Genomic DNA, 24,382 nt, shown 5'->3' on the forward strand with positions numbered 1-24,382 from the left:
GGGTAGCTATTATTTATATTTGAATAAACTAAAAAAAAAAAAAAAAAAAAAAAAAAAAAAAAAAAAAAAAAAAAAATATATATATATATATATATATATATATAAATGTTTTGGTCTGGAGATCATCAGTGGAATGGCAGAAATGACTAAAGACCCAGACTTCTTTCTCTTTATGTATGTAAGAGGCATTGTGAATTGAAGCAGAAGAGAATCAATTCAGATCGTGCAAATCGGTACTGTAGCATCATGTTTAGCTAGTCGACTAGAGCTGCTGTTTGTGACACATCTGCAGAGAGTGGATTACTGTATTAGAAGCTCGAATGTTTCTTGGAGATTTATAGGTTGGTATGCTTGACGTCCAAGGCATGCTTTGGCATGAAGGTGAGATTTGTTGGCTTATAATCTAATATAAAGGAAATGCTCCATAGATGCAGCCACTTTGAATGTTTGTTCTCAGTGTGCTCACAATTAAACTGCCACTCGTTTCCGCTCCTTAATTAATCTTAATTAATTAGCACGTGACCTTGGCTACTTTCAAATAGCATCTGGTGTCCTACGACTCCTCGGGACTCCTTCCTTGTGGCCGGTGCTCTGTACTTCACTTTGTGCTGGCGTTCGTCTGTAGATATATAGTGATGTGGCCGAGGGATCTCATCTAGTATTAGTAATATATGGTACCCGGTAAAAGAAGAATGTTGTGCGGGAAGAATATTGTGCAGTTTTGAAGGAAAATGACCAGTTCTTATCATGCGGAAGTAACATGTTTCTATTAGCTATAGGCAATTGCAGTAGTTATAGCTACAGTCACTGCAAACATCTACAATACTTGCTGCTGCAAAGTGCTGGTTTACGAAGCTACACGGCGATAAAATGGTAGATCTCTAAATGCAAGCAAAAAGTAGCGATATCGATAGGTACATGTCTAGTAGGCCCTACCGACTAGGTGTACCTAGACTGCGCTGTGCAGTACATGTCCGTATAGCTGCAAGCTACATCATTGTAAAGGTCGCAACTGTGAGATGACAATGGATTTTCTAGAACCAGACATATTTCCCCTGTGTAACCCTCAACGGTATAGATAATTCCATCAAAATCCCATCAAAAACCGCGATGGACGTATTTCCCTGTGAGTCACTGCAGACATCTAAAATACTTGCTGCTGCAAAGTATGCAAGTCATCATGTGAAATTGTCCGCTTTGAAGAATAGCACGATTTGCTTCCCCACACAACGTTCTTCTTTTACAGCAATATAGTCTGTTTGACAATGCAGCTTCTCAGTATACACCTACAACCGACAAACTACACAACTGTGGTTGGACTGTTTAGAGCTTTCAAGATCTCAAACATTTCCTTGTATACCATGTATATCCATGAAGTGGGTGTGATTGTGAATGTTTACCACTCTTAACTAATACATACAGTGTATTTCGTCGATGTGACACAATCTTGTCACATCCACCATCCTGTCTCTGTAGGTGGTGCTGTATCATCTATTAAGGCATTCTCCTGTAGTTATATTCCGTAAACATGTAATTGTATGAGAATCAACGAAAATAGGTCTGGCGCTATCCATCCTCAAGTGCAAGAGGCCAACAGGAAATCTAATTGCATCACTTGTAGTTGAGAATTTGTGAGATGATCCAATTAGTCAGAGAACACAGCTGACTGCCATTAAACATCCTGACCTATTTACAGTTGGTCAAATGTGTGCACTTTCTATACACACCCTTCTAAAAATTGCATTCAGTCTACATGCCACTTGACCTCCTAAAGACAACCGGAACCCACCTGTACACCCAATACGCATTGCAAGTAGACATTGCACTGTCTGTCTCAACATCCTCAGAATACTTTTCATGAGACAAGATCAGTCACCCGCCTGGTAATTAACCAAGGTCACTATGATAAGTCAGAATACTACGTCATCATGCTTTCGGGCGATGGATGACCAGCCAACGACACTATCAAGACACAACAATTGCAAGTACAGTGCATAATTAAAGTCACAATAAGAAAAAGAAGCAACAGTCTGTTGAAATATAAAGACATGAGTTCAACTCTCATCCGAAGAGATGACATCTAAGCAACCAAACATGCTACTACATATATAGATATAGATATAGATATCTGTTGTATGTCTACTACGTGATAACAAGATCCACTGTAAATATCATGTCAGTCGTACATGTATAACCTTTTCTAACCTCAAGTGTCAATACCCTCAAGTCGATTACTGACCGATTGCCGTGATTCCTGGAAATACCTTCTCTGCCAGGCCATCCACCATTACCTCCACACTCTCCAGATCAATAGTAATCGCAAACGTATGGTAGTCGTTTCCCAGAACGCTCGCCTTTACTGTACCAGGAAATTTCCCAGCGGCCGCCATCGCGATCGGAACATCAAACTCGATTTTTCTTATCACAATCAGTCGACCGGTACCCATTTCAGTGAGCACAGTGGCAGCCGTCGTTCCTACTTTAGATGTTGCAGCCTCTGCTTTCCTCAGAGCATCTTTCATCATACGAAGTGTAGCATTGTGTGCCCCCACTTCGTTAGCAGTTGCCTTTTCGATTTCGGTTGATTTATCGAGCTTGTTTCTTGCGACGTTTTTAGCATGCTCTCGGGATTCGGTGTTATTACTTGCTGTATTACAGACACGAGCGCATACTGGATCCAGATGTTTAGAGCAGCATTTATCGCGCCTGAGGCATTTGGTACAGCCTTCATATTCCGGTTTCGTTCGAATGCAACAATTCCAATTGTAACAAGGCTGACAGACTAAAACAAAAGAGGTAAACTAAACTCGTACGCATAACAAGACAACAGACATTTACTTGATTCACAGATATCAGAGATGTTACTGCACGCTTCTTCTTTCTTACGTTGAGCATCGGTTAGCTCGGCGAGTGCACTCGAGTAACCCGCTTTTAGTTTGAGCGAATTCTTCTTGTGGAGATTGAGTCGTTTGACTAGTTGATCAAATCGTGTCTGCGCAACTGATAGAGCATGTGCCCGAGACTGAACAACAGCATGAGCTTCTGTCGCATTTTGAGCAGCAGCGGTGATCAATCCCACGACTTTAGTTGTGATATCTGAAATCGTGTTAGTTGGCAGTTTACCATACACTTGAAATGTGGTTGACGGGAGAGGGCCATACGAGGCATAGAATGTCAACGGAGTACGATGGTGGAAAATCGTCGTACTAACGTGCATGATGTATTGAGTAGTCGTTACGTGCAGCGTCGCAGGCTGTGAGATCCTTCCCAATAGAGACACGTGACCGTCCATTCTCATTTGCACGAGATCAGAACGTTGGTCTACATTGCAGTGAAATCGCGGGCCACTGAGAGCTTCGTGTTCTGCCCTATTGAATCGAAACAAGCCTCTGTCCAAACTGATGGGCACCATGACTAGATCAATATTAAAACCAGTTATAGGATTGATGTCTGTAATAGAGACTGGTAATGTGTATCCGATGATGTTCATGGTGCCTTGCAGCTTGAGTCCGCCTGGAGGTGCGATAGTATGTATCACAGTTTCTTGCGTCACTGAAAACACGAGTGACAACCCACCCGGAAAAGTGGCTTCCAAAAGTGACACTGGAAGATAAACCTTCAAACCAAATGCATCGACAACGCCTTGCACTGTCGTGTGAGTGATGGCCGAGAAATGTGCAGAATGTAGTGATGGTGATGAAGAGATTGTCAATGTTCCGTGTCCTATTGCCTCGTGTCCTCCAACAGTACCAATATGGATGTCAGCGTGAAGGTCAAAATGAGCTGCATCGATGCCTTGCTGATTCACTAGAGTAACCACGCCTTTATGAAAATTCAAAGTAACCCAATTGATATTAAATGCCCTCTGATATAAATCATCCAAATCGATATTCGCACCGATCGCCGATTTCTCTGCATCGTAAAAGAAACTCGTAACAGGACGTGTGAGTAGGTTTGGAATTCCATGCGGTAACGACAAGTGGCTAACATCGAAACCGGGTTGTAGTGACTTCAATAGGTCACACATTGGGACTCCAACACCGGAAGTCGTAAATGTCACCGTGTGTGTACCAAGACGAATGACATATTGTTCAGAACTGTTCTGTGGACTCAAGTTGCTCAGGCTGGTTCCAATACTTGTTCCCTTCAACAGCCGTCCACCAAATATTTGTGCCAATTCGCCATCGTCCTGTGGCATAAACACATCGACTACATCATCAGTCGCTATCATAACTTTACTATGTTCCGGGGTCAGCAGTCCAATAACAGGAACGGCCGATGTATTAATACCAGACAGTTGATGTACGAGTTTCGATAGAGAGACAGACGAATAACCAGCAGTCAGTGCAAACACAGTCCGTTGCGAGCGAGCGTCGCGTTGCAACAGAATTTTTATGTCACGAGGTCCTTTGAATGACGGGCGACCGTACAGTGTGATCGCATATCCACGAGACTCGGTATACAATCCGCTTAGACGCGCATCATTCAACGAAAAGTTGACATCACTACCAGGAAATGCAATAGACTCGATGTTCAATGGGACAACGTCCTTCCCAGCAAGCGACTCGACGAATGGCTTGATCTGTATAATCGGATTATAAAACAACCCCGACACATACATCACTCCATTATCTCCCTTCCGGATTTTGACTCCAATGGATACACCGCCGACTGCCCAGACGCCTCGGATATCACACCGTCGAACGACTAACTTCAAATCGGCATCCTTCTTGAATATATCGCCTCGTACGACAGCGATCTTAATCAGAGATCGAACACTGGTTATATTCATGAGCATCGGAATGACATCGAGACTCGGAGAGTAAACAGACGATAATACCAAGTCGGTCCTCTTCAAATTCCGATAACATTTTATATTGAGAAGGGGCCAACTAGAGACAGGACTCCGATTGGAATGTTGAAAAAAGTCGTTCTCGGCTAGATTTCGAGCAAGGCCCCGGTCAAAGTAGGAAATGACATCCATCATGGTGGTACTTCTAGTGACACCAAGTTGTCTCCTCAGCTCATCCATTTTCAACTGGTTGCAAGGTTGCTGTTGAGTGGAACCGACGGAGATGACGGTTATCAGACTGAGGAGAATCGTGTTCATGTTGACGAACCGAGAAACGGTAAGAGAATGGATGATATCCCTCTGGTGTTGTGCCATATACGTCACACCTTGTGAGTGACGTCACGTGAATGTTAAGAGCGTTGTTCTACGAAAGAAGCCCGTGGAGGTGAGTGTAGTCATCCAGTAGGTCAATAGACAATGACACACCCTGGAAGGAAAACAGATTGTGCGTATTTATAATTGTACTTGCTATATTGGTGACTGTTTGTGTTTCTTACTAGCGCAGCTGGCGGAAAAGGTCTGCTCGCAACGCTAATTTGCGTCCAATTTGTACATAAACTGCCACAAACCGCAGAAATTTGTCAATCTTGCCGAGTCTAGGAAATCGGAAATCACAATGAAAGGACATACTCGTAGACCCAGACCGTTTGCGCAATCATGCGCGTGAACCAACTGGTTTAGAATTTTTATTGTGAAATAGACCGTCTGACGTTAGAACTATTATGAGCCGTCGGTCGGAGGTGGTTCGCGCGTGCATTTGTCTTTCTGTGTATCTACTATTTGGAAATGTGATGGCGAAAGTTACCAGAGGACAAAATGACGAGGGACGGTGCGCACATGCGCCTCCGTGTTTGCGATCACGTGTAAGGCGCGTCTAGAGCGAAAACCAAGTAGGTAGGTACATTGGAAAAGGAAATCGAAAGTGGTAACTTTTTAGAAGACGTTTTGAGGCGTAGTTGCGCCTTTTCATGAATCGAAAATGCTGAAAGCGGGTTTGTTTACTTACTTAATTAATTTATTCATATTTGTTGCAATAACGGTTCTTGTGGTCATAAGGGAGTGGATGATGAGGTATCTGTTGAATGAGTTGCTAACTTGATTTGACCAACTGACGACTTCTAGGGGCTCAGGTCATGCTCCACCGGATCCATCGGCTTCATGCAGTACCATAGCTAAAGAAGAACTATGAAAGATTCTATGAGTACAATACCCTAAGATGTGACTTGACAGTCAGGAAAGGCCACTATCATCATGTGTATTGTATATACTATCTATGGCTGAACAACTGGTATTCGACTGAACATGCTACTATGCTCTCAGTAGTTTGGTGTGAACAGGGAAACAACTCTTCAGAATTGGTTAGATATTTCCCTATCAGAAAAGAATGTTTTAGCATTTCATTGCTTATAATTAGTGGCTTGCATTGTTCTCTGCTGTACACACACACACACACACACACACACACACACACACACACACACACACACACACACACACACACACACACACGCACGCACGCACACACACACACACACACACACACACACAGACACACACACACACACACACACACACACACGCACGCACACACACACACACACACACACACACGTACACACACACACACACACACACACACACACACACACACACACACACACACACACACACACACACACACACACACACACGTACACAGTTTTGTTTTTGCTTCTGAAGGTCTGCATAATTCAGAGTATACCTAATTTGTGTGAAGTCAGAGCAATTGGTCCAACCTCTGCATATATGTGGATGATCATGACTCTGACTCTGACTACGAGTCAAAGGCGAGAAGCACTAGCTGCAGGAACCAGTTCTTGATACACAATCAGAATTCATCTCCATCATGCATGCACACAACTTATAAATTAATGTACTAGGATTGGCTGAAAAGTCACTTGCGATAAGGGACTTACTTACACATACTTCGTTTGCATCTGTACCCATGCGGTTGCTGTAATTTTAGTAGCCAACATTTTCAACAAATTTAGATTGATAACCCAGAAAAGATTTTCATTGGCCACCCAATTTCTAATATTAAATTTATTACTTTTAAATTAAATTAAAAATAAAATAAAATATAAATTATTAATTTAAAATTTTATTTACATATTATATGTACAAATGTTAAAACGCTGTAATTAGTATAAAATAGAAGACACTATCAAAAGACAAATTTTATTCCAACAAGCAAACACTAGCAGAAGCCGTCGCTGACGCATGCGTATCCATCTCGCGCTCAAGTTGATCACGTGATCGTCTAGTTTGATGTTCGACGCACAGAGGTAAGACAATCTCTCAGCAACTAGACTCTATTTGCTGCCAGAGCATGAGTTAATACTACTCTAGTGCTTGTTGTGTTGTCTGTTCTTGTCTAACCCAAGTGTTAGCGTGCCGCGTTGCCATGTGCATCCCAACAAACCGTCTCCCCACTGCCTACTCCTCACCTCCACTGCTCTCCGACCGACCGTTTACTTCTTTCTAATTTCTCTCTCCTATCTATCTAATGAGGGACCCGTTCAAGGACACGCTCATTCTCGCACTAACTCGTTTTCACTTGTTTCTCTTGCAGACGACAACATTTCCGTGTACGATAGACGTGTAGATATCTCGATATTGTATATATACGCTGAATGAGCTCAACAGACGCCAGTAAAATGAAGAAAACGAGAGCCACAAGCGGCCAGTCATCGAAACCAACCAAATCCTATCCGCCCACCTCGCCGACCAAGCCCAGCGCCGTGCAGACGCCAACAGCAGACCAAGTGCGACTGCAGCAACTGCTTATTTCTGATTCCGAGCTTCAGGGTTACGCTAATAGCGCCGAAATGAAAGGAAAAGTACACAAGGTGATGGATGTGACGGGTATGAACGAGGAGGATGTTCTTGATGCGCTCGAGAGGTGCAACTTTGATGAGGAGCAGGCGATAACGCTGCTTGTTGAGGGGGGACCGACGAGCGGACAGTGGAAGACGACGGGGAAGAAGAAGAAGGGGAAGGGAGAGAAGCAGACTGACAGGGATATTGATGCTATTGATGCTCCTGGATATTCTCGAGCCAATGGGGTTGACAAAGAGTTGGAGAAGAAGGAGGGAACGAACAGAGCCGGTTAGCTGTGTTTGTCTTGTTTGTCTTGTTTGTCTGACTGGCTATCGGTTTGTGTGTATGTCTGTCTTTCTGTGTCTGTATGTCTCTCTTTCTGTATGTGTGTATGTCTTTTGTTTGTCTGTCTGCTTGTCTGTATGTCTGTCTGTCTGTCTGTCTATCTGTCTATCTATCGGTTTGTTCGTCTTTTTCTGTTTGTCTGTCAGTGACTGAGTCAGTGCCAATATTTGAATACAATCTAATTCAACCATCATGAATGAATGATTCCAATTAATTAATTGGAAATCTTTTGATGTAATTTATAATCTTGAGATTAGCTTACGGAACCGAAGCATGACATCCAGACAAAGGTTTGCACCACTCTACTCATGTTATAGTTCTCATCTATGTAGAGCTTGGCTACCAATATTTGCTAATGCTTGATTGGGTGAGAAAGAGATTGTCATCAGACTTGAGTTACCTGAAAATGTGTTATTATTTTCAACTAGCAGAGACCCACCCTATGGGCGGTGTTTTTTGCATGCAGCATAATGTATTGCATTTAATGAAATAACAGAACGGTTGTCTGGATGAATCATATTAGCTTTTTGTACCAAACAAACTTGCCTGCATGGCTACTAATAATAATGTCAAGAGAGACACCTGTCTTGCGACTTGTTAACTTCTGACACACACACACACACACACACACACACACACACACACACACACACACACACACACACACACACAGCAAAATGGCAAATGGATAAGGAGCTGCTGTTAAATGGTAATGACCCCCCAGCCAGATGGCTGGGTTCTTGTGCACTAAGTAGGAGTTATGGGCTGTGCTAAGCAATCTCCTGGAGCCTGGCCAAGTGCTCTCAGTCAGAAGCACCGACTGCGACGCCAACTGTGGTGTGGGCACCCGAAGTCCCACCCAGACCCCGGTGGCTGATGGACTTTGTCGCAGTCGGAGGCCTTTGCCACCCCAGTCAAAGACCAGGTACTCATTTATACTCTTGAGTCGAAAGAGGCAATTGTGTGTAAGTTTCTTGCCCAAGGAAATTATGCCATAGCTCGCCATCACTGTGACTTGAACTTGTAGCCCTGCAATGTCCCGAATGTTTCCATTCTCTAAACGCATGCTCTAACCAATTGAGCCACAGCACCACACACACACACACACACACACACACACACACACACACACACACACACACACACACGGCTCCTGAGATTACTAAGTAGCCAAGATATCAGCATGTACCTTTCGTGTATGTATAGCGCATGTAAATCTAAATAGTGGTGAAACTTAAAATAATAGCGACTTGTGTCCAAGTCAGCAGCGCTGAAATTGTTTCCCATAGACGGTATATCTGGTGCGTTGTTCCATGTTCAACTTTGCCTCATTGATTTAACTTACTCAGACTCAGCTTTATGAAGTGTTCATTGGATCATCTGCTGCTTGCATTGGATTAGCCAGTTTTTGCCCCGGCAAATTACTAATTAATTTCCACTGTTTTGTTGTTTCAATAGAGCTTTGGTGCCTATCGCTTGTCTAAACTATAGAACAAATATTTTGTTTGAGCCGTCTTTGTTACAATAGTCAACCTACCACATTGGCTTTGGTTGTCTTTGTGCCATGCATTATTAGTATTATTGTGTCATACTTGATGTGAAATTATATACCCTACTTTAGCGATTAATACCCCAAGCCTCGAGTAAAGTCCCATCCCCACCTTTGGTCCAGGTCCTAAGATTTTCACATCTTTTTGTTCTTTAATTGGTGCTAATTAACGCTTTCTATATAGACTAGCTTCTTTAATTGCTCACCCATTTGGCAACGTGTTCTAGGCAGCTATGCCCAAGAGATATTGTAGCTTCACTGTAGAATACAAGATCAGCGTTGTTGAATGGCATGGAGGCAATGGCTCGGTGGTGTCAAAAACCGCCAACCAATTTAGCATTGACATGAAGTGTGTGCGGGACTGGAATGCAAAGTACGAGGAGCTAAAGCGACACGAAGCAACTTTGAAAGGAAAGAAAGCAAGAAAGATGCGTGACGGACGTGAACCATTAAGTGTAGAGCTTGATGACCAGGTGTTTGACTTTTTGCAAGAGAGGCGAAGCTTTGGCCTGGCAGTTTCTAACGTCGCACTAATAGACGAAGCAAAGCGAGTTGCTGCAGAACTAAACATTGTAAGATTTATAGCAAGCAACGGATAACTTGTCAGGTGGAAGCAAGCAACGCTTTAAGGTAGGACTATGGCGCAAATGAATGAGTCTCAGGCGCAAATGAATGAGTCTCAAGCTCTTCTGGAGCATTATCAAGATGATCTTCTCGGATTTTGCTGACAAATTATTCGGTTGCATGAGGCACAAGATGATGAGTTATTAGATCACTTTCCACTAGATGAAGCAGAGACGAGACAAGAGGCAGCAAGCTTGCTATTCAGTGACTCTGAATCAGATTCCGAGTTTGAAGGTTTTAATGACTCAGATTTAGATTCTTCATTTTACCTTGTGACTGTGGTCGTCCGCAATGGATGGCTTGTCAGGTGGTTAATTACTTGTCAATTGATTAAGTTAATTACTTCCGCCAATTAACACCTCCAGGTGTCAGGTTTCAAGCAAAGTCCCATCCCCTAGTTTACCTTTGATGCTAGCCAACCATGGGGGTGGGGTATTAGTCGCGTCAGTGCGGTATATGAGTTGGTTGTAATGAAATCGAGTATCTTGAATTTCTTTAGTCACATGAATTCGAATAGATTTTCTGTTGGGTAATTTCATTTATGAGCCATAAGAAACACACACGACTTCGTAAGAGCCACGCGACTTAGTGAGTAGTGTACTTCAAATGCTTGACTTCCAAGGCTTGGCCTCAACTACCGAACTTCTAGACTATGTACATGGATGGATGCGTGGCTGTGTGACTGTGTCTAGTCGTGCTCAGGAATGTGGTATGCCTCTTGTGTGATCTCATCACAAAGTGGTAATTGTGTTTGGTTGTATATGGCAACCATAAACAATGGGATGAATTGCCGATTTCAACTGCCAACCTTTGTGAACGAGTTTGTTTATCAGAACAGTCTAATCCATTTTTCCTATCGGGTCTTGTCGTAAAATACAACAAAACTGATCTGTCTGTAACTGCTAGTGCATAATCAATTCTTTACTAGCTTGCTACAGTTATATGGGAAGCTAACATTTCATAAGCACGAGCAACATGTACAGTATCTCTATGCAGTGTTTCCGCTGGAAAGTTTTGATTAGTAGCCACTTGGCTAAATGAATTTGTTTGCTTATAGCCAAGCACTTTATTTCAGAGCCAAGAAAAGATTTCCCACACGTCAAACAGCTAACAATCTAACAGACAACAACTACTATTGATTCAAGTTTAGCCTGGTCAGACAGACAGGCAGCATTTATCAATTGTCAGAACAAATGTAGTACTGAAGTTTGTTCGATTATTGGAGAGGACGTGGGAACTGCAGTTAATAGATAAGGAATTGAAGAGCAAAGATGGGCATTGTTAATTCCGGCTAGTGCAATAAACTGTTCCAGTTTAGCTATGAACTTAGGTTCAAAGGTTCAACCAATGCTTCGACTACATAAGCTTGCTAGCTACAGCTGTTTTACTTATCAATCCATAGTTTAAAGTACGTCACCGTCAGCTTTCAAGTAGTTGGCGTTATAGCGGTAGCTTTGAAGTTATCGGATACCTGGTGTAAATGCAGGAGGAGGGCAGAGCGAAGCGCTTGTCATACAGGAATTTACTAATTGTGTTGTAATCAAGAACCGATCACAGTATTCATTAACTGATTTGGAACCTCCTTCTTGTGAGCTTTCCAATGATGAGGACGTTCGCTTCGGGAAATACGGGTTTTCCCCACGTCCTCTCCAATTATCGAACAGACTCTAATCTGACGCAAGTCATGTAGACTTCAGGGTTCATGCTAGAGATTTTTGGAAGCGTGGCGGGATGGGCGGGTCCACGATGCATGCAGTCCTTGCTCTTTCCAGTCAGACATGCGCACTGGAGCTGATTTCAAGTGTGGTGGACTTTGCGTTGTAGCGATTGTGTGTAACGTATGTTCAAAGTGTCCTGGCAAGGAAATCAACTTCGATCGCCAGTAAGCCCTTCTTAGCGATGTTCATTGATTGTGCTTGTGCAAGTTTTATAGACAAATTACAGAAAGTTTGTCTAGTCAGGCTTTGATTGATGTGGACCACTGTCGTTGCTTCACATGAAGTCATGACTAGTCTAGAGTAGATTCTAGATGTACACTTTCCGGACAAGAGCCTGAAGAGGTGTGTGTTCCGGGTCACTGGAATGGCATCTGGGACTAGAATCAGAGGCAGCGCATCTGGGACTGCAATCAACACTTATGCATATGCATACGTTTGGAGCGAGGCTATCATCCCCCTTATTTTGCAAGAGCCTAGATTTGTGGCTATTGTTACGTTCAGTATTGTTTTTCATTAGTATGGAATTCTCAAACATTCCCTAGCTGTAAGACTTTGAACTCCTATTTACCATTTCTGAGTGTGGCGCACTTCTACTGGAGCTTGGCGCAGTGCCACGCTGCCACGCTGTAGCGAGAACCTGCATACTCAAGGAACGTGACTTTGGAAATTAAAATGAAGTCTACAAGAAAGACTTTAAGCATTCAGTGCCATCCTTCTTTTTATACCAAAATTGAAAAGCTTTGTCTAAATTCAAGTCTTGAAGTTTCATCTCTTCTAAAGTTCAGTATCATTGTTGTAGGATCATCATCTTCCTTGTGCTTATTTACCATCGGTCTGCTTCCGTTTTACTTAGGAAGTTGTCTTCAGAACCTCATGACGGTCATCTTCACTGTGCTTATTTCTAGTTCGACCCTTAGGGAAGCTGTACGCTAAGTGTGCCTGCTGTGTGCAAGACATGTACATAGCATGCGTGATATCTGCCTTTTAGTCCTTGGAGCTCTAATGTGTTGTGCTAATTACCATTGTTAGTGAGCTGCAGCAACTATACAAATGGCGTACATGGTACATTGTAACAACTAGCCAAATTGGCGAGGAGGCATTACTGTTTTTATCGGCAACAACTTCTATTTGTAGCATTTGGCTATTTGGCGATTGTCCAGCAGAAACACTGCACTGTGTGATAAAATCTCTTTACTTTGACAATTACAAACTACCGTAGCAGTGTTACGGACTTTTGTTCACGTGAAACGACAGTAGGTTTGTACAGTTGTAGATAGATTTTACAAGTAGTGTGCTTTGAAGCAAGATGGTGTCTAAATTTGTAATACTACACGACGATTCTATTTTGGTATCAGACGGCTCATAGCTGTAACACAGCTTCAGTTACTAGTGTATATATAATAAGTATAATATGTAGGAGGGACTTACAAACCTGTGACTTGATTGTGTTTTAGCAATGGTATATTCTAGTATGCATTTGCTTTTGTGTAACCATGACTGGGATACGTTTGATAATTGTTTTGTAGTACACATGTTGTAGTTGTCAGTTTCTCTTGTTCGTATTATTGATTTTTTGATTTATTATTATTAGCTAACAAGAGCACAAGAGAGAACTACGGTGGCTATGTTACTGTTACTGAGAAAGGACAGACGGATCGTGGTAAGTACATACAATATATTTTACATCATGTATCAACTAAGTTTATGTCTTAATATGATGTATTAGGGACAGGTGGGAGGGGTTTTAACGGTCGACAAAATCGTGGTGGATTCAACAACAGAGGAGGAAGAGGACGGCCGTTTGGAAAGTATGGACATTAGTTGTGTTTGGTTATGTTGACGTAATGTGGTGGTATGTATGTAGGGGTCGAGGAGGAAGAGGTGGAACTTCATTTGGAGGTAACAGTCGGGATCGGCCAGGCCAGACAGGAGGGTTTGGACGAACGCCAAAAACAGAGACAGCAAATGGTGTGTGTGTGTGTGTGTGTGTGTGTGTGTGTGTGTGTGTGTGTGTGTGTGTGTGTGTGTGTGTGTGTGTGTGTGTGTGTGTGTGTGTGTGTGTGTCTGTGTGTGTGTCTGTGTCTGTGTGTCTGTGTGTGTGTGTGCTTGTTCAGTATGTATTTACCTTCGTTTCGCTGTAGGTACATCTTGGGGTACAAACCACTCAACAACAGAAGAGGACAACTGGAATTCAGATTGTGTTCGCATGCTATCGGTATTGCACAATACTCAAAGTTAATGACATTAAACTGTTTAGGATGCTTCATCACCGGACGGTGTCAAGAACAATTCGGACTCTCCAGTTCTTTCTGTTGGAAAGGAACCAACGTTGTCATACGAGAACGCAAATGGCAGGTAACAAGAACAAATTAGTCTTCTCTCTTCATACGTTTCATGTTTGTCTTATTATGCAGTCAGGATGTCTTCGCTAGCATTTCGTCTCCATCTGTCGAGCGAACTTTATCCTATTCAAACACAGTCACTGTTCCTTTGACTCTCTCCAGTTCTACTAATTTGGCTGGACTTCATGAGGATCCTGCTATCGTGACTGTCGTATCCAGCAGCAGTCGACAGCAGGTCAGGATTCGGCGAGTAATCAAAAAAGGACCTTCACAGGTAGCAAGAATGTTTGTTGTTGGAGATTTGTGGTTGGGTTGATGCATGGGTAGATTGGATAATTTAGGGAATTGAGATCTTTCTGAGGGGTAGGCCAGACCAATTACATTTCTTGATGCTCGGATTCGCCATGACTACATAGCAATGGCTTCATAAGTGTTATCAGTGAATGTGGTCTAGCGACTATTTCCCCATTCCACTGTTATCAGTGTCTTTGTTTTAGTGTCCATTTTGTTGTCTCACATTTGTATGCAGTGCAATGAAAACTGCACATGCTTAAACTGTCACATTATTATTATTATTATTATTTTTCTATTTCAATCGGTTGGTCCAGGTTTCAGATCCAAATACGTAAATCCAGAAACTTCTATGCTCATACATTGTAATACTTCTGCACATGAAGTAGTTGATACACATGCTAATTTTATATGGGACATCAGTACTGTACTGTAGCCGAATTCAATTGCATCTATCTATATATTATACTATTCATATTATCTTAGTACAACCAGGTATCTGTATGAATATAACGAAAATTTCATGAGTACGGAAATTTCTTGATTTACAGTATTTGAGCATCAAAAACTTAGTTGGTCTGCCCGTTTAGCGCTACGGCCCGCAAACTTGATTACGCAATCAAGTTGGAAGGTTGGGCTACAGGCAAAGCTGGATATCAGAGCGTAGTCACAGTTAAAATAAGGACAAGGTACGTGAGCGATTTTGCAATATTATTGTTGAAGCAGAGTTCAGATCATGCGCAAACCAATTTGTCATCTTTCCTCAGGTCGGAGACACCAACCAAATAGGTTACGTTTTACACAAGCCCAGGTTTGAACATGCAAGCGCTACATATCAGCGTGAAAACAGTGCGCATGCAATGATCACGTGGTAAGCAATAAGTGGGTCACGTGATAAATGCAAGCGCACAAATGTAGTGCAGTTGGTCCCTTGAACCTTGCATGGACATCCATGCCCGTTTCATAACCCACGAGCACATTTTCTCAACGTCTCGCGAGTGTTCTAGCATTTTGATGATAGCGAGACTCCTAGCATTAGCGCGTGTTGACGGAATGTTTCTCACGTGACCATCGTATGAGCTCTGTTTTCAGGCTATTTGGTGTTAATATCTAGCGCTCTCATATCCAGCGTTGCCTGTAGTTCAGACTAACCTTCTGTCTTGATTGCGTTTCAAAAGATGTTTTTTTTGTTTCTCACCAACTTAATTTGTCTTCGAGTGGAATTTTTTATATTTAGTATTAATATTAAGTGGCATGTCTGTGGTGCAGCGTCACCTGCCAGTTACTGGGTTCCACACTTACGTCGCAGCCTTGCTTTCCACCATCATTGGTATGTATGTACCAACTGTCCCCGAACATGGAAGTGATTCGAATCGGTTCCATTTTTTCAGGTGCAGCAAGGTCAACTTGCATCGCACGGCTTGTGAACCCCCTCTAATTAAATTACTACTGTACATGCGTGTAACTGTTGCAACACTGACGTTTCTGTGTTTGGTGGTTCTGATTATGTGTATTGATGCGAATGGCTGGTATTGCAGAGTGCCGAAAAGAAACAGAACGTGCTCTGTAGGCAGCACATACTTCTTGTGCAAAACATGGTCCCTTTGTTATTTGCTGTCCTTGTGCAAGAGTTTACTTCAGGACTTTGCTTACATTGTAATCTTACATGGCAGACTGTGCAACAAAATATTTTTTTGATTGACGCATTCTTGGTTGAACAATTTTGCCTGATCAACATGAAATCCGTGTTTTTCTGATGTGGCATAATTGCTGGACAGTATGAAAGTCTGATGTTTTTACTAAATATTTGCTATGAATTGGCATGATAATGTCAGTGCTAATGTTGGTTTGTTTAGCCATCTTGTATGGTCTTTTAATATGTTTTAGCGTACGTAACCCAGGGAGCAGAGGCTTACCGAAATGAGTAGGGCATACAATTATATTATTACTATTATAATATCATAATCTTTAAGATATTTGGCTGTGCTGGTGTATACCTGACTGTGATCTAGATGTCTGTTGGAATGCCGTCAGACGTAGTTATCGTGTTGTGCTCATTACTGTGTTTGGTATTGCAGATTCCTACCGCTGCCGTTGAGATGCCCGTGTCGAAGTATAGAACAGATATAAGTGATGAGGTTTGTGCCGCTGTCTGTAGCGTTCTCCTAACGTCATGCTATCGTAAACATTTAAAAAAACTATGAAGCATCACGTATCTGATCACTCAACTAAATAGAAAGACAAATAAATGAGATGGTGATGTACAACAACTTGGTTGGTCATACTGTAGGAATGTAGTGGAGATTGCTGTACACAATGAGCATTGCAGGATACTCGTATTGACTGAGACCCATGGATGTGTTTGTTTTTTAGTTTTCCGATCTTGGCATTAATTTTGGCAGCAGCCCTACTACAGATCCCGTAAGCAAAGCATCTGGGTTTGAATAACAACTTCATTGTTGAAATTTTCTGTTGTAGCCAATTGAATTAGTGAGTGTGGAATCAACAAGCTTAGTGACAAAGTATAAGAAATTGTATATGTACACTAGTGTGTGTGTTTTTGTAATGTGGATGGTTGGTGTGTTGTTCAGTCTTCCTGTTGATGATTCTCATGTTACTCGAACTCAAACGGTGATGGCTAATCAAATGGATAGTGAAGTTGAAGTGCCGTCGTCTGCGAATGAGTCGAAGTCGAAGTCGTCTGTGTCAGTGGTTGGTGATATCGGTGAGGCTGTGAGTCAGTTTGGTTCTAGTGGACCGACGCGTACTCTTGGAGGTCTGGTGGGAAGTCCAGATGCGATGACTATAGAGGAGCTACAGCCGCTACAGTCAAGCAATGGTGACAGTCGGGAGGTGAACATATGCCATGTGCAGACATGCACATGCTCATCTCTTGTACACACACACACACACACACACACACACACACACACACACACACACACACACACACACACGTACACACGTACACATAAACATACACACACACACACACGCACACACACACACACACACACACACACACACACACACACAACTGGCTATATTTACAACCCTTTCCAACTTTCTGTTCAAGTTGAGTTGACGTTGTATGGTGCTGTTGTTGTCGACTATAGGTGGCAGAGCACATTTCAATATCCGGTACGCCGTCGTCTCTACCCGCCGTAGATGCTGTGACTCTTGGTTTATCAACCGAACTGACATCAGTACCTTCTCATCTGTCAGCGGAACCATCTCTGGCGGCAAAGCCTAGTCAGCTGGTCGTCGCCTCGGTACCTGGTCATATCTCACTACCAAGTGCCACGACCACTTTGGCCAGTGGTGATTCTCAGTCAATAATTAGTAAACCTATAATATCATCAGGAGTTCGATCAACGGCGGCTATGTTGAATACTACGACAATGAGTCACAGCATGCCGTCAAGAACTGGTTAGTATGGGAGGTAGTGTTTGATGTTTGTTGGTGAGTGTCGTATGTGTGTGTTAGGTTCGAGATCGTCAATGCCTCCTGGCATTTACCCAACGGTTCCAGCTGCACCGTTTCTTCTGCCAGGGGCAATACCTTATATGGGGGTATGGTTGTGTGTGTGTGTGTGTGTGTGTGTGTGTGTGTGCATGTGTGTGTGTGTGTGCATGTGTGTGTGCGTGTGTGTGTGTGTGCATGTGTGTGTGTGCGTGTGTGTGTGTGTGTGTGTGTGTGTGTGTGTGTGTGTGCATGTGTGTTTACATTTTGCTTGTGCTGATGTGTTTCATTGGTTGTTGCATTAGTATACAATGGACTATGACTTGATGAGATTGCAGACAGTAAGTCGTCCACATGATCCACATCCAAGTGTATCCACTTTCATGATGCCTGTATGTGATTTTAGCCTATGACCACACGGGATATGAGTGGACTGAACTCATCAGCAGGTTTGGTTGACAGCAGCAAGTATGGTCGAGATGCAGCATCGAGTATTTACATTCAATGACTGTTTAGTTGGTACAGCGTCTCAATACGGTTTTGTTGTTTCAGATTTGTTGAATCCGATGTATTACTCTGGCATGTACATGCCACCTGTGTTTGGACTTCCATATAACATGAGCTTTAATCCGTATCAGGTTTGTGCTCGTGTTTTTAAACATGTGATTTTAGAGGAGAGATGTGTGTGTGTTGTGTGTGTGTGTGTGTGTGTGTGTGTGTGTGTGTTGTGTGTGTGTGTGTGTGTGTGTGTGTGTGTGTGTGTGTGTGTGTGCACGTCCGTCCGTCTGTCTGTCTGTCAAAGAACATTATTGAAAACATCGATGCTAATACAGAAAAGGCTACATATAGAACTAAAGCCCGGTTCACAGTATGACGCTCACACAAGCGTCAGCGAAGACGCTGGCGATGTACCATTCACAGAATTGCGTCTGACGAGCGTCCATCACGCAAAGAACACACTGTGACAGTGGTCTGGCACTACAAAGTCACCACATGTGTACAACGTACTCACGACAGACATGGGCGACGTTTTGATTTTGTTGCGCTGCTGCGCCGTAGTCTCGATCAAGTGTTTTCTTTCATGACTGATCTTGCCAAACGCAGGGAAAACCACGCACACACTCAATGAAAACTTCCATCGACGAATCAATCGATGCCATGTGAACGAATAGAATATCCCGGATACGTCCAGTGATTGACTTTCGATTGGTTGAAAATGAGCATGTGATGTCATTGGACGCTGGGTCACTTCCGACTAGGACGCTCGATTAGAACTTTCTCTATTCCAGCGTCGTGGACGCTTGCCTAGCGTCGTGGACGCTGACATGTCTCAGTGTGACGCTGACACTCGCTCATCATTAGCGTCCAGGACGCTCGCATGACACTCGTGCCAGCGTTGTACTGTGACCGGGCTGAAGAGTTCAAGATAATCGACCATAGTGGTCGTAGAAGAAAGACTCTAACGAACAGCCATCTGATGTTCGTAGCTATCATCTACAGAGTCATTACTATAAACTATTTTGTCAATATTTATAGCTAAAACACTACTATTGCCTGTCTGTCCGTCTGTCTGTCTGTCTGTCAGTTTGTAACTTTCATTGTTTATCATTGTGCCTGTTTTTGGTGATAGTCTGCCTTCTTGGTGTCTTCTTGTCAGCGTGCTCCTTTGCTTGCTTGTTGGCTTGCCTATATCCTTGTTTGTCTCTCTATTTGCTTATTAGCATGCTTGACTGTGAACCATGTAAATTCAGTACTCAGGCCATGGCATTGCTTCAAAATTCATTATGTTTAGGTTCCTGGAAAGCTTGCAGGTGCAACACAGTTTAGTCAAGCAGGCGCTCAGACCTTCGTGCCACAAGGTGTGACAATAGATAACAATCATACAGCACACATTTTCTATATTGCAATCGCTCTGACGTGTAGGTGTAGGTTATGAGGATGGGGACTTTTCCAAAGGTGGCTACGCGGGCGGACACGGCTCAGTGAAAGGAGTGAATTCGGGTGCACAGCATCGTGGTCTCGTGTCTTCCAGCATAGCCGGTGGCGACTCATACAAAGCACAGGTGTGTGTGTGTGTGTGTGTGTGTGTGTGTGTGTGTGTGTGTGTGTGTGTGTGTGTGTGTGTGTCTGTGTCTGTGTCTGTGTCTGTGTCTGCGTCTGTGTCTGTGTCTGCGTCTGTGTCTGTGTCTGCAATGTCTACCGATTTGTGTTTAGAATTATGACGGACAGAAAGGAGGCTACAGTCATGCTAACAGTGCAGCGTTTGCCATGCCTCCCGGTAATCAAGGCCTTCTGTCGAATCCCTATTTGTCGGGCAATTTTGCCGCGACGACGATGTCTCACCAGTACCAACCGGTGCACGGTGGAGCCATCAATGCACATGCACAGATGATGGCGCTTGATCCTGCTGCACACGGTGCAGGTGGCGGTCATTCAGGGCGGACCCAACATCAGCACCAACAAAGTAAGCAATCTGGAAAGTACGGCAGCTACGAGGGCGGCAACTGGCAGCCGTGATGAATACTGACGACGGACGCGATGGTTTCTTCATTTCTACTGGCTTGGCTCTATGCTTGTTGATATGTTTATGTACTGGCATCTTGTGTCACATTGTTTGTAGTGTAGATGCAGGTAAAATTCTTGATTGTATGTTGTATGCATTTCTTAACCGGGAAGCAGATGGGAGGTGTCTGCTTTCGGTTCGTGTAGACTGGATACTGAACCTCGAATGGATAGCGTTTAGGTGTGTAGGCGCAGACTAGTGATGAACTCGGGTGGAGTTTGCTGTGGCTGCTATGTTGTATGAATAGAAACTGGTTTGCCAAGTGGCAGTTGTATGTGTGTGTGTGTATTGCGTTGGAGTATGATGGCAATTTTGTTGTGGTGGAAGGTCTTGTTTAGAAGAGCAGGACTTAGCAAATGGGTGAATACTGTAGTATGGGAATTTGTTTGTCTCTGGTCTTTTCGATAGTATGGTGACGGCTAGTAATCAAGAGAAGTGGAGCTTAGGGTTGAAATTGTACAACTCTAATAGTGTTACCCTTATACAGCCCGAGTTATCAATTAATTGATTTTATGTTAATTAATTGGATGTCATTACATAAAATATTTTGTACAAACTTAACAGGATGTGGCATAGTATGTGGTGGTATTCCAAGAATGTAAATAAATTGTTACTAAGACGTAACTTTAATATTATTGTTACAGTCTAGGAATGCTAGAACTAACGCGCGTTATTACGTGGTTTGGGTACGACCGAGGATATAAATTAATATTTAATCGGCTGTGCTCATACAACGAAATTTGATGTGTCTGGTAAACTGTTCTGGCTATGGTGGCTGGATCAGCTAATCTACTTGAGATGAAGGAATACCAACACCCGACGAATGAGATTTGCACATACGGGTTTACGAATAGTTCCCGCTAAATTTGGCAATTCCCGGATTATCGTTGACAACACTCGGCCTTGTACACCGAACACTTACATTGTACATTTGGAATGCCTCGTAAGAGAAAAGGAAGGAAAAGAGGCAAGTTAACTCATATATTTGTAAAAGATAAGTGTACAGTAGTCCTAATTTTTCTTTTCTCTAGCTACAGACGGTGAAGACTCGGCTACTAGTCTCCCACGCTCTAGATCTACAGTTGCAGCTGGAAGAAGTAAATATTTCACATCTGAACAGACCGCAGAGAAAACTCCTGTCCCTTCCAGGACGCGAATATCGAAGGCAAGAGCTGCTGGTAGGCTTTCCAAACATTTCTGTAATTCTGATGAACAGACGGACGACGTAGAGAGTGTAGAAAACGAGAATTCAGATATTTCTATTGGAAACAAACATCACCACGTAGAGGACATGGTGGTAACAGAGACAAAAAGTAAATACTTTGGTCAAGTTGCATTGAATTTGAGTGAAGAGTCGAGCGATTCAGAAGAAGAAACACAATCTCGAAGAAAAAGGAAGAAAAAATCATTGCGAATAGATCTACAACGGAAAAGATTGAAGCTAGACAAGAAAAGAAAGAACGATTTTGTATCAGACTCGGAGTTGACAAGAAACATCATGCCTGGCAAATTCAAGGAAAGTCGATGTAATGAGGATGCTTTTGATGAAACGGAGGGTACACAGAAGGAGGATGGAAGTCTTTGTGAGTACATGGAAAGTGTTGGAAAGAAGTTAGCACACGAACAAGTTTCACAGAAAGCTGGAGAGAAGTGCATGGATAATGGAGGCTGCGTCGTGAAGGATCAGGGGCTACCATTGAAACAAGTCAAGGCACCTGAAATGATGCGTGAAGTGAAAGATGTGCAGCCTGCGTGTGCAAGTGATTCCGATGTCGAGTGGGAGGATGTGGATGGTAAGAATGTTTAGTGAAGGCGTTTGCTCATTGGTAGAATCACACTACAGTGTGGTGGGATTGTACCATTGAGTTAATTAAGATGACTCTGGATCACTGTGAGCATCTGTTTTGTGATGCTTTATATCTACAGCGCCTAGACTTCCAGAACCATCTCAGGAAGGTGCCAAAGCAATTGAAATCACAATGCAATCACAGACGAAATCTGAACGGTGAGGTTACTGATTTTTCTAATCAATGCAGTAAACAGTAAAGTAATTAGTACAAGATTTGTGTGTGTGTGTGTGTGTGTGTGTGTGTGTGTGTGTGTGTGTGTGTGTGTGTGTGTGTGTGTGTGTGTGTCTGTGTGCGTGCGTGCATGCGTGTGTGTGGTGTGTGTGTGTGTGTGTGTGTGTGTGTGTGTGTGTGTGTGTGTGTGTGTGTGTGTGTGTGTGTTTATGTGTTTTCTTGTCTGCCTGTGTGAAAGTTTGTTGAGAATGGCAAATGTAGATGTGGTGGGTACGGATAGTCATTGTATAGCTGTATCAAAGGCCTGAGTATGTTAGGAGGATGTCAATAACAAGTTGGCAGTGAAAGCTTCTAGTACATCGAATGCAGCTGGGCTAGTTGATGTATGGTACGTGAAATAGACCTTTCATTGTGTTAATTGGCCATCTGAATCAGTTGAATTCTTCAGATTTATTGCATTTAGGCAATGAATTGTTCTATTTTGGCTGTGTTATTGTATCACTGCAGATCAGTGTTAGTTGTAGAGCTTTTATAACATCCAAGAGTTTACTATTTATGTGGGAAATGAAATATATGATGTTGGTGCTAGATTGTAAACGTGCATCTTGAAGTTATCGTGGCTGTATGAGTGTACCAAATGAACAGATCTATATAACAGATTATATAATATTGTTCTGTGTGATCATGTGATGTTTTTCTGAAGGATGATGAGCTGCTTGCAGAGAGCCATAACAAAGTATCGTCGTAAGATACAAGTGAATATTCATAAGGTAGGTATTGACATATATAAATAAATAAATATATAATTTATATATAAAAAAATATATATATATATATAAATATATATATATATATATTATTTATTTATTTATTTATCAAGTGTTGTTTTTGTGATTTGAAGTGATAGTACTGTGTGGTTCCAGGTTGGCATGAGAGTGTATTGGTTTTGTGCTTATCATTGTGATATTTTTGTGGTCTTGTTATTTTGTTACAGCATATACAGGCTGCTGCACACTTAAAGTAGGATAATTCTGTGTGCATGTTTGTTTGTTTGTTTGTTTGTCTGTTTGTACTTGTGTGTGTGTGTGCGTGTGTGTGTGTGTGTGTGTGTGTGTGTGTGCGTGCGTGCGTGCGTGCGTGCGTGCGTGCGTGCATGCGTGCGTGCGTGCGTGTGTGTGTGTGTGTGTGTGTAGCAACATGATGTCTTACTAATAAATCCTGTCTTTTTTTTCAATGTTCGTTATTGCTTAGATATTTGTATATTGTTGATAATCTATCTAATGCATCTGATGCTATCAAGAGGCTTTCTGGTTTACAAGAAATTGCAGTTTGTTTTTGTAAATTGGAACTAAATATATCAATTGTGGTGTAGGTGCACTTGCTTTGTCTTGTGGCTATTGCAAAGCAAAGGAGCAATTTGTGTAATATTCCTCTACTTCAGGTTGCTTCTAATAATCACAGTTTATTACTTTCTTTTGTATGTGTGACGTCTATCTTAGGCTTTTTGTTTGTCTCTTGTTCCTGACCAGTTTTTGAACATCAAGAAGAAAACATTTCGGATAGATTTGCTTACAAATCTTACGAAATGGTGAATCTCTTTGTTCTGATTTTCTCTTGTTGCAAGTGAATAAATGTATTTGACAGGTTGACATCTACACTCTCTTATTGTCCTCATTCGACTAACGTTTCTGAGGGAGAGGTAAGTACATCAACTCTTTGACTGAACCAAGTTGTATTTATATAGTGCTTTTACTAG

The 24,382-nt window shown here is 42.5% G+C and overlaps 3 protein-coding genes across 3 annotated transcripts; 2 read left to right on the forward strand and 1 right to left on the reverse strand.

The window, feature by feature from the left end:
- Positions 1-2,031: 2,031 nt before the first annotated feature.
- LOC134197313 (uncharacterized) lies at positions 2,032-5,428 on the reverse strand. Its single transcript, XM_062666605.1, has 3 exons — positions 5,350-5,428; positions 2,839-5,216; positions 2,032-2,782 (listed from the first exon to the last, which is right to left on the reverse strand). The coding sequence occupies exons 2-3, from the start codon at positions 5,165-5,167 to the stop codon at positions 2,232-2,234; spliced, it is 2,880 nt and encodes a 959-aa protein (XP_062522589.1). The 5' UTR covers positions 5,168-5,216; positions 5,350-5,428; the 3' UTR covers positions 2,032-2,231.
- A 1,692-nt stretch (positions 5,429-7,120) lies between these two features.
- Positions 7,121-20,879, forward strand: LOC134197282 (ubiquitin-associated protein 2-like). Its single transcript, XM_062666569.1, has 20 exons — positions 7,121-7,176; positions 7,464-7,999; positions 13,539-13,607; positions 13,674-13,755; positions 13,812-13,915; positions 14,089-14,147; positions 14,205-14,302; positions 14,362-14,563; positions 16,659-16,718; positions 16,954-17,001; positions 17,059-17,102; positions 17,172-17,433; positions 17,697-18,009; positions 18,067-18,152; positions 18,348-18,383; positions 18,449-18,533; positions 18,595-18,680; positions 19,835-19,901; positions 19,966-20,105; positions 20,257-20,879. Exons 2-20 carry the CDS (start codon positions 7,525-7,527, stop codon positions 20,557-20,559), a joined length of 2,619 nt encoding a protein of 872 aa, XP_062522553.1. The 5' UTR covers positions 7,121-7,176; positions 7,464-7,524; the 3' UTR covers positions 20,560-20,879.
- Positions 20,880-21,487: 608 nt separating this feature from the next.
- LOC134197723 (DNA repair protein complementing XP-C cells homolog) lies at positions 21,488-24,382 on the forward strand. Its single transcript, XM_062667071.1, has 8 exons — positions 21,488-21,572; positions 21,637-22,398; positions 22,532-22,610; positions 23,330-23,396; positions 23,999-24,067; positions 24,126-24,214; positions 24,271-24,325; positions 24,371-24,382. Exons 1-8 carry the CDS (start codon positions 21,542-21,544, stop codon positions 24,380-24,382), a joined length of 1,164 nt encoding a protein of 387 aa, XP_062523055.1. The 5' UTR covers positions 21,488-21,541.

This window comes from Corticium candelabrum, chromosome 22 (genome assembly GCF_963422355.1).
Source record: "Corticium candelabrum chromosome 22, ooCorCand1.1, whole genome shotgun sequence".
Classification (NCBI taxonomy): domain Eukaryota; kingdom Metazoa; phylum Porifera; class Homoscleromorpha; order Homosclerophorida; family Plakinidae; genus Corticium; species Corticium candelabrum.

Bases quoted from the DNA above. Each gene is read 5' to 3' on its own strand.
- LOC134197313 (XM_062666605.1), bottom strand. From the start codon at position 5,167: ATGGCACAACACCAGAGGGATATCATCCATTCTCTTACCGTTTCTCGG. The intron at 2,783-2,838 runs GTAAATGTCTGT...CTTTTGTTTTAG, and splicing joins CTCTGATATCTGTGAATCAA to TCTGTCAGCCTTGTTACAAT.
- LOC134197282 (XM_062666569.1), top strand. From the start codon at position 7,525: ATGAGCTCAACAGACGCCAGTAAAATGAAGAAAACGAGAGCCACAAGC. The intron at 18,010-18,066 runs GTTAGTATGGGA...TGTGTGTGTTAG, and splicing joins CAGCATGCCGTCAAGAACTG to GTTCGAGATCGTCAATGCCT. The intron at 20,106-20,256 runs GTGTGTGTGTGT...ATTTGTGTTTAG, and splicing joins GCGACTCATACAAAGCACAG to AATTATGACGGACAGAAAGG.
- LOC134197723 (XM_062667071.1), top strand. From the start codon at position 21,542: ATGCCTCGTAAGAGAAAAGGAAGGAAAAGAG. The intron at 22,399-22,531 runs GTAAGAATGTTT...TTATATCTACAG, and splicing joins CGAGTGGGAGGATGTGGATG to CGCCTAGACTTCCAGAACCA. The intron at 24,215-24,270 runs GTGAATCTCTTT...TGTATTTGACAG, and splicing joins CTTACAAATCTTACGAAATG to GTTGACATCTACACTCTCTT.